This window comes from Elephantulus edwardii, unplaced genomic scaffold (genome assembly GCF_000299155.1).
Source record: "Elephantulus edwardii isolate Elephantulus edwardi_28Jun2011 unplaced genomic scaffold, EleEdw1.0 scaffold00099, whole genome shotgun sequence".
Taxonomy (NCBI): domain Eukaryota; kingdom Metazoa; phylum Chordata; class Mammalia; order Macroscelidea; family Macroscelididae; genus Elephantulus; species Elephantulus edwardii.
The window spans coordinates 7,955,686-7,966,076 of record NW_006399849.1 but is presented as its reverse complement, the minus strand read 5'-3'; the positions used below and the strand labels follow the sequence as shown (position 1 = coordinate 7,966,076).

Below are 10,391 nucleotides of genomic sequence, written 5' to 3'. Positions count from 1 at the left end.
GATGAAGGAAGAAGTTCAAGCTGCTTTGAAGAAAATAGCAAAACATAAGGCCCCAGGAATAGATGGTATACCAATTGAAGTATTTCAGATAACAGATGTTGCCCTGGATGTGCTATAAATTATGTCTTTAAAAAGTTTAAATGGAATGATACCGCCTTGTGGACTAAGCTGTACCTAAACCAAGTCATGGTATTTCCAGTTGTCTGATACTCATAATGATATTGCACAATAAATATTGCACAAAAAATTTTATATTTTGAATTATTTGTTGGAAAATAATATTGGTTTTGGCAATGGTTTAGGGTCATGATTTTATGGGATATCACAATGGCCTAATATTATGTCTAGTGTTTCCATTCTATTTCTAAGTTCATTAAATATTACCTGGGGTCTAGAAATCTCGCCAGTTGTCACTGAATGTTTGACAACATTCTCTATTTGCCTGAAACAACAGAGGAGGAGTTAGAGTCAGGAATTGTTGGATAATATGGAGTGCGTGCCAGGAGACAAGTAGAACTGGTTGATGTAGAACTTTCATTCCTGAGCATTGTTTGGGGAAAAGAAAAATGAGTTAATAAAAGAATCATGATCAAAATGAGGATAATGCAAAACAGAATTTTAAATGCCCACAAACTCTACATGTCCTGGAGCCCTGGAGAATAGATGAAAAATTTGAAATTATTTTCTTGAGAAATGGAGAAAAAAGAAGTCTCCTGAAATCTTTCTAAAACTGAGGAATGATTTATTTAGCTGGAAAGAACAAATACATATACCTTGGAGGAAGTGGAACCAGGGTGCTTCTTTGATGCATTGATGTTGAAACTTCATCTCACATAGGTTCAGCATGTTGTCAGTAAGTACCTGTCCTGGAAAAAAAGGTATCTTGTTTGGGAAAGTGAAGGTCAGTGAAAGAGCAGAGGACTCTTAATGAGACAAATTGGCCAAGTGACTGCAACAATGGAATTGAGTGTGAGGATGGTACAGCATAGGGCAAGGTTTCAGTTTGTTGTTCATAGAGTTACTATGAGTCCTAGTTGATGTGATGGTACCTAAGAGCAATAACTGGGAGCTTTGGTGGCCTACTGTAAGAAGCTGTGCTGCAATCTCAATGCTTCATGGTTGTAATCCACCAGCTGCTCCTTCAGGAAAAGGATGGGCAGTCTCTCCCATACAATTTATTGCCTCTGAAAAACTCTTGGAGGGTCGGCTATTGGTCGGTTCCAACTTCAAGACAAACAACAACAATAAAGAAGGTAAGAATAATTTAAAAGCGATGTATGATAGGGTATTATGGTTATCACAAGAGTCCACAATTAAGGTTGCATAGTGGAGTATACTTGGGGCAGTGGGAGGGGTGCAGAGGGATTGTATATCAAAGAAAGAATTTTTCTTTTACTTTTCAAAGATAGGAGCGAACTGAGGTGGGGCGTAGGGGGCACTGGGAAGGGAGAAAAGTGCAACAACGAATGAATGGAAATCCAAAATCTCTGTAAATGTTCATTAAAATTATTAAAATAAAATCTAAAGGGAAAAAAAGGAAAAAAATCCCCAACTATATAAATTGGGTCAATTGACATTCAGAATTTGAAAGGTTCTATTTGAACCTGAGAAGACATTCACTTTATGTTAATAATGGAAGAACAACTTAAAAAAGGAGAATGGGAATGTTTATACAATTCAGAGAATATAATCAAAGCCCCTAAAATGTTGAAACTGCTGAATTGGTATATGCTTTGCTGTGTTTATTCTCAACAACAAAAACAAAAGTTAAAAATTTCATAAGTAAAGGCAAACCTTCAGAACACATTGCCATGAGCCAGAATTGACTAGATGATAACTGGTGGTGGTGATGACGATGATTAAGAAGAAGAAGAAGAAAAAGATAAACTTAAGTATGTGTTTGTGAAACATTTATTGAATTAATTGACCTCTGACATTTACTATTAAGCTATACTGAACATAATTCAATCTTCCTTTGATGAACAAAATCATATGTTCAGTAAAATGTAGCAAAGTATAGATTAAGAGATTTTCATTTGCTTGATAATTGGAGTCTAACCAATTATCTCACTTCACATCTTTGTGTTCTCTTGGAAGCTTGCTAGGTCACATGTATTTCATGTCTTGGAAGGCAGCTATCCTCACCATTATGCTGTTAATGCATGCATTATGCCTTTTGTGTTAGTAGTCTCCATTGATATTGATTGACCTCACCCCCTTTAGACTATTGGATACTCTTTAATTATTTCTGTTGTTGCTATTGTTGTGGTTAGGTGCTGTCGAGTTGAGTATGACCCATAGTGATCCTATGAACGAAAGAGCTGAACCTTATTCTCTCCTGCACCATCCTCACACGTACTGACACAAAAGCCCATTGTGCCAGTCACCGGGTCAGTTTACCTGGTTTAGTGTCTTCCTCTCCTTTGCTGACGCTCCACCCTTCCCAGCATCATGTCCTTCTCTAAGGAATAGCCCCTCCTAGCAACATGTCTGAAATATGGGAGGCAAAGTCTCATCGTTTTTGCCTTCAAAATGCTCTATGGCTGCACCTTCTCCAAGACATCTGTTGATTCTCTTGGCTGTCCGTTGGATGTTAAGTGCTCTTTTCCAACACCACAGCTCAAAGGTGTCAATTCTTTTTCTGCTATCCTTATTCACTGTCCAGCTTTCAGATGCCTAACAAGTGATCAGAAAGACTATGTAATGAAATTAACTTTGTTGATCAGTTAAAGACCAGTGTCGACATTTTTTTCCCCTCTATCTAAAAATTCTGGAAGCAGGAGCGGCATCCACTTCCAAAATGGCTTGCCTCTGGAAACTCTATGTACGAACAGTGCTCAGGCTGTTCCTTCATAGGGTCACTATGAGTCGTCTACGACTCGACTGCATTAAACAACAACAAAACATCTAAAAATTACCTACTTTATCACGTACAAGTGTTTCCTGTCCCATCTACTTTTCGCTGTCTAGACATTTAGTGAATGCATTTTGTTTGTGTTGATAATGGGTTCTATTTCTTTACTAATGACTAGTTGCATTTTCCTTGTAGTTCAACACGGAGAAAAAGAACAAGCACAACAAAGAACAAATTACAATATACTCATACCTTGCAAATGAAAGCTATTTCCTGTCTTAAAACTGCATATTATCTCTGTATGGCCTCAAAAGGATTTGAAAATACAGTACATGAAATTGAAAAAGAGAAAGTGTTTCATTGAGGAGAAAAACGTAATACAAAAACAGATAAAATGACAAAATTCAAACTGAGAATGTTGCTAGCTATTAATCATGAAGCTGTTTTTTACTTGACAGATAATCAGTATTTATTAACAAAACCTATCATTAAAGTAAAATTTTGTTCTTAAAAATACAGCTGGGAAGTCAAAATATTTTAATAAAGTAAAATTATTTTAGCGAGTTCTGATGACCTAGTGGTAAAGAAACCACATGGCAATCCTAAAGGCATGTGGTTTGAATCTACCAGCTGCTTTGCAGGAGAAGGACAGACATTCTCCTGTGTAATTCAGAGCCTCTGGAACTCCACTGGAGGGTCAGCTCTGATTGGTTTGACTCCATGTCACATAACAGTAACTGATGATTCAACGGTAAGGAGTTGTGCTGCCAACAAAAAGACAGGTGTTTAAATCTACCAGCTGCTCTGTGGGAGAAAGATGGGCAGTCTCCTCCCATGTGATATACAGCCTCGGAAAACCAGCGGGAGGAGCAGCTAGTAGTCAGTTCTAACTTGATAGTATAACACACCAACAAACAACAAAAGGATTTTCTTTTTCTTAGAAAAGAGACAAATGAAAATTACAACTCCTGGAAGAAAGTTTTTACCTTATTTTATTTTCTTTAAATCAAAGCTTCTCTCCTGTTTTCTTGGTAAAAGATTTCCAGTTGTATTTTTCAATCACTAGATGATTATATTTGTAGAAAATCAGCTGGTAGTCCCAGTTACAAGACAGGAGAGGAAAGGAAGAAATTAAAGAAAGGTTTGAATCTATTTTCCAGAAGAAACTGAGAAGAGGCACCATCTTCATTACTTTCTGGGACTATTCCCTTTTAATTACAGTCGTGGCACTTGACATTTTACAATAATCTTGACTTTCAGTCATAACCTTCATCCTCATTAGCAAATGAAATATAATGAAATGGGTTGAGGTTTGGGTTGGTTTTTTTTTTTCCTCTTCTTTTTCTTCCTGATGCCTTAGAACAAAATGCTAATGAGTTCAAAATCCTGAAATTGTTTTAAGTTCCCCAAGTCAATGCACAAATAACTTAGGGTGTATTAGTTTAGTGTCCTTTTTAAATGTTTTTCACAACCAAAACAACAGTGCATCTGAAGCGTTCTGTGTTCTTATATCTGTATTTTGCCCCTACTTTTTCCAAGTATTTATCTTTTTTTCTTCTTTTTTATTATTATTATTTATTTCAATGAACATCTACAGAGATTTTGGAGTTCCATTCATTCACTGATGCACTTTTCTCCCCACCCACTCACCCCCACCCCCACTCCCAGTTCGCTCCTCTCCCAAGTATTTATCTTAGTTATACTACCCTATAGCTTAACTCTTTAGTTTCCTGTATCAGTCATAATATATGAGATTTGATTTTTGCTCTCTTCATGATGAAACAACACTTATAACGTTATTGTATTTTTATAAGACAGAAAGAACTAATTTCTTTACTGCCAAAATAAAGTGAGCATTTTGTGCAAAAAGGATGCTATTACTATAAGAAGTCAAGAAACAATAGGTATTATATAATTTGGGGAGTTTTTGGTGTCTTTGTTGAACACACATTTATGAGAGAGTCTTATTGTGTTGTTGTTGACTCAGAGCTGACTCATAGCTGAGCCTGCAATGAGTTTTCAGAAGAAGAAAATCACATGGGAGGAGATTGTGCCTTTTTCTTTCTCCCCACGAGCAACTATGGGATTTGAACTGTCTGCCTTTGTGTTGGCAGCACAGCTTCCTACCCACTAGGCCACTAGATGTTGGGCTACTGATAGAGGGTCTAAGTCAACTTTTTTGGCAGTATCTCAGATACTTGTGTTTAGTTTATCATCTATCGAGGAATTAGGGGAAAGATGTTCAGTTAATATGGTGCTATTTATTTAGTCAGTGCCAACAAAACGCATGCAAAGAAAAAGAAGATGATTTAACGTTACTTTAAAATGGGGAGAGAAGGGAAAAAGATAGGTAGGAAGGTCGATAATGTGTTCTAGAAAATGGGCATGTTAAGTGTGTCAAATGCAAAAAAGATTTAAAATTAGGCTACCTTGTTCTAAGAGCTTCTGTTCAACACAGTCCTGAAGCACATTACAGATTTCTCATCATACTTTGTTTTTCAGATACTTTGTTTTCCAGAATTTTTTTCTGATGTTTTATCCATGTTCTTTAGTTTTCTTCTTTATTTCACATCTGGATACACTGTCAATTGAATTAAATGTAATAAGTATGCAAGATTGTCCACTAGAAGCTCAAAATTGGCTTATTTCAGACTAATTTTTAAAGAATATTTTCCCAATTATATGCAGTTTATGATGTTTGTGTTTATCTTGATTACCTACACTTTGACTTTTTAATATTTATAAAATAGTAAGCACAGTCCAATATAATATTAAAGTACTTTCCAGGTAAATTGTATTATATAGACATGCAACTATGCACCAAACTTAGAGATGATTCTACTCTATGGGTATTTCTTTTATTATTGTTGTGATTTCTTTTTTTAAAATTTGTCATTCAGTTGTCTATTCTTATAAAAGTTTGAATTGGACTATTTAACACTCAATTATTTATAACATAATATTACTATATATATTTAAAACATTAACTCTTGGTTTTCCTGGTATAAAGCAAATAGATTTCCCAGATTATAATTTGATTTGATTTGATGCCACATTAATTTTATTCATATGACATTTTTTTCCTGTATTCAAGGATTTGCCATTTTAAAAAAATTTGAAGTCTATACTTTCCCTTTTGTTTCTTGTTTCTGGTATTACATTCTCAAAGATCCTTCTCCCTTATTTGCTTGCTTTCTTCTTTTTTGTGTATCATAATCTGTCCTCATGCTACCTTTGAAGCTTTATTTCCCTAATGCAATCTAACAAGCATCTACCAATTAACTCAGCCTAATCCCTGCTCCAAGTATAGAATGTAGTTACTTCTGGCTTTGTGAAAAGTCCCTACCTTACCTACTTAATTTTCTAGTTTTATTGAACACTCATATTCTCCTGGAATCATTCACTGATTTTCCTAATTTCCCCCATCACCTTCTCTGAACTTTGAGAAGTCAAATAAGATAAATCACACAGAACTGTATGTTATATGGAGTTCTCACTGTTGCTCTGTCCATCACGGAGAGAAGCATCCAAGCAGGAGTCACTGGTGTATGAGGAACATCATATACAGTGTGATCCTGTCCCAGGATCAACATCCACAAGTTGTTAATTTTATTCTCATGATAAAGGACATGTTTCTGTGTTGTTTAGCCTATTTTATGCTGTAAGAAAATTATAATTGCTCTTGCATAGACTTTAACTCATGGTAAACCTGTGCTCCAAAACATTTACACTGAGTAATTTCTAAGATAACCACGCCAAGTTTGTTAACTGTTTGCTCCACTTCAAAAACACCAAAACTTTCTCACATCAAATTGATTCTGGTTAATAACAAACATTTAGGACAGAATACAATTGCCTCTTTATTTTGCCCCTTGAGGCCATAAATCTTTATAGAAGTTGACTGCCACAGTTGTCTCTCACAGAGCAGCCATTGGGTTGGAACATTTTAGCTACTGTATCACAAACATTTCTCTGGCTCCATCCAGGGACTAATTTTTTTAATAGTTATGCCAATTGCCAAGTAGTAATTGAAGCAGACTTGAAGCACTTATTGCAGAAGATCGAGAAATGCAGCCTTCAGTATAGATCGTATCTCAATATTAAGAAAACAACGTAACTTATCACTGGACCAATAGGCAGTGTCATGATGGATGGAGAGGAGATTGAAACTGTCAGCAGCTTTATCTTACTTGTATTCACAATTAACATCCTTAGAATCAGCAGTCAGGAAATCAGGAGACACACTTCACTGGGAAAATCCGCAGTTACAGATTTCTCCAAGTTCCTGAGGAGTAATGATATCAATTCGAGGATTGAGGTGCATCTGATTCAGACCATGGTCTTTTTGATTACTTGTTATACATCTGAGAGCTGGACAATAAATAAGGATGACAGAAAAAGAATTGATGCCTTTGAGCTTTGGTGTTGGAGAAGAGCACTGAACATCTCATAGATGGCCAAGAGAACAGATGTGTCTTGGAGAGGATGCAGCTGGAATACTCCTTGGAGGCAAGAATGATGAGACTTCACCTAACACACTTGGGGCATGTTGTTAGGAGGGGCTATTCCTTGGAGAAGAGCATGATAGTGGGAAGGGTGGAGGGTCGGCAAACGAGAGGAAGACCCTCAAACAGGTGGATTGACATGATGACTGCTGCAGTGGGCTCTTGTGTGTCAGGAAGAGTGAGGATGGCACCAGATAAAACAGGGCTCAGATTTTTTGTTTATAGGATTGTTATAAGTTGTACTTGACTAGATGGCACCTAAAACCAACAACAACTATGATTTAAGGAGATTCCATATGTCCCAGTGGGAGGAAGCTGCGCTGCAATCCCGAAGATGCCTGGTTCAAATCCACCAGCTACTCTGTGGGAGAAAGATGGTCCCTCTCCCCCAGTGCTATTGACTGCTGCTCAGAACTCTGCAACTTCAGCTACGAGATGGTCTCAAATCAACAGCACACAGCAACAACATGAATTTCAGAATAGAATTATGCTTCATTGGGTTTTTGGAGGCTAAATTTTCAGAACTTTTCTCATAAAACACCTCTAAGTGGATTCAAACCACCAAACTTTTAGTTAGCAGTAAGCACATTAACCTCTATGAATGTACCTGCATAGGAACTATTTCAATGCTTGGATGCTTTATAATAAACATAAATAGGTTCAATTGTTCATAGGATTTTCAAAGATCTATACAAATTCTTTTGAGTTGTTGTTATTGTTATTGTGTACCATGGAATCAGAGCCGAACCATAGCTGACTCTCCAGTGCATTTTCAGAGACAGTTAATTACAAAGGAGGAGATTGTCCATTCTTCTTCCATGGAACAGCTTGAACTGCATGCCTTTGGGATTGAAGTACAGCTTCTTGCCACTAGGCCACCAGGGATCTTTAAATATTTTTCCAATATTGAAGAGCTATCCAATGAAAGATGATAGCTATGGAAAGGCATTAGGTCTTTTGTTCATGGAGTTGCTATGAGTTGTTTGACTCTATGACAGTCATCAACAACAACAACAATCCTATGAATAGAATTAGTTAAAACAAGAGTGAAAGCAGAGGAAAAGATAAGTAGTGCTGTTTTGTCAAATATGTTTTAAAGGATTTGTTATAATTTCAGAATCATGAATCTCTTCCCAAAAGATATATTGCCTTATTTTGAGAGTGTGTTATTGTTGTTTTGTAGGATACAGCAGGCCAGGAAAGATACAGGACTATCACCACAGCCTATTATCGTGGGGCCATGGGCTTTATTTTAATGTATGACATCACAAATGAAGAATCCTTCAATGCAGTGCAAGACTGGTAAGTAAGAACAAATACTTTCATTACAAATATGATTTTTTTCATTCAATTCTCTCTTTTCTCCCAATTGCAAAGCAATATTTATATTTATTATAATCTACAATCCCACTTGTCCTTCATAACACATAAGTGCAACTTGTACTTGGAACCATTATGCAGTGATTGATGGCAAATCATTTTGGTGACTTTCCCCCCTATGTTTTGTCAACTCTAATGCTTTGCAAACTGTCACCTTTAGTTCCATAAAGTACATTACTTTTGATTTTTTTAAAAGGTAAATAATGAATGCTTTGCAAATTTACTGATCTAGAAGAGACATTGAGAAACAAAGCCCATTGGCAGGATTTACTTGTGAGCTAAATTCAGTATGACAACAGCTTTTATAAATAACATTTTATTAGACTTAACCAGTCTTTTTTTCCCTCATGTATTATATATGGCTGCTTTCACTGTACAACAGCTGGATTGATTTGTTGCAAAGGAGACCATATGACCTGCAATGCCAAAAAAGCTTAGTGTTTGGCCCTTTACAGAGACAGTTTGCTGCTTCTTGGTCTAGGAGAGTTGTTGGATAGATTTTTCAAGATGTAAAGCTTCAAAGGGATGGGATGCAGGGAAAGATAAAGGCAAACCCTTTCTGGTTCATGCTACATGAAACCATGTGAAGGAAATCTATCCATGATCCATGTAACTTGTAGGAAAGGAATTACCACTAAGACTGCAGCTCTCTTCTGATCCAGCAGTAACTTGGAAGGAGACATTGACAATTTGACTATAGTGATATGAAGCATTATGGCTGAACAGGGCTTACTTTCTTCATAACTATCTAATATTCCAATAGTTATTCTGTGCTAGTAAGTTAGAACCAATTCATGGCTGACCTTCCAGTGGATTTTCAAAGGTTGTAAATCACGTGGGAGGAGTCTTCTCATCTTCATCATAGGGAGCTGCCGGTGAAGTCATACCTCTGGCTTTCAGACTGGCAATGCCATTCCTTACCTACTCAGGCACTTTTGTTATTGTTGTTCTTGTTATGTGTGATTGAGTTGAAATTATGAAAGTCCAACTATTGCTGTTATATTGAGTAGAAACTGACTCATAGCCAACCCTTCAGTGGGTTTTCAGAGGGGAGGCGAGTGACCATCTTTCTCCAGTGGGGTAGCCGGCCGAGCAGCTGTTAGATTCAAATTGTATGGTTTTTAGGTTGGCAGTGCAGCTTCTTACCACTAAGCCACCAGAGCTCCCTAAGTTCCAACTATAACTATGTAATGGTTGTTGTTGTGTACCATTGAGTCTCAACTGGCCGGTAGCTGACCCTTCAGCAGGTTTTCAGAGGCTAACAGCATGGGATAAGATTACCCATAACTTCTCCCATGGAGCAGCTGGTAGAGTCAAACCACTTGCCTTCAGGATTACAAAGCAACTTCTTGGCCCTAGGCCACCAGAGGTCCCTATGTAATGGTAAGAGGAAAATGGAATTCCACTTGCATAAGTGAAGAATAATGACCAGCACTGAGAAGACATCACCTTGTAACTCTAAATAAAGAAACAGGCAATCAAACTCTGTCAAAGGATGATTGTTGTTGTTGTTGTTGTTATGTGCCGTCGAGTCGTTTGCAACTCATAGCGACTCTATGTACAACAGCCCTAAACCCTGCTCTGTCCTGTGCCAATCGCATTGCCTCTGACACACCCATCCCGATTACCGCAGTCACTGAATCAATCCACCT

General features: G+C 37.1%; 1 protein-coding gene across 1 annotated transcript in view; it reads left to right on the top strand.

Annotated features, from left to right (window-relative positions):
- The window catches only part of RAB3C (RAB3C, member RAS oncogene family), a 403,278-nt gene that overhangs the window by 177,303 nt on the left and 215,584 nt on the right, over positions 1 to 10,391 (top strand). Inside the window, exon 2 of the mRNA XM_006891522.1 lies at positions 8,543 to 8,661. Within this exon, the coding sequence (XP_006891584.1) occupies positions 8,543 to 8,661 (119 nt within the window). The remainder of the gene's footprint in view (positions 1 to 8,542; positions 8,662 to 10,391) is intronic.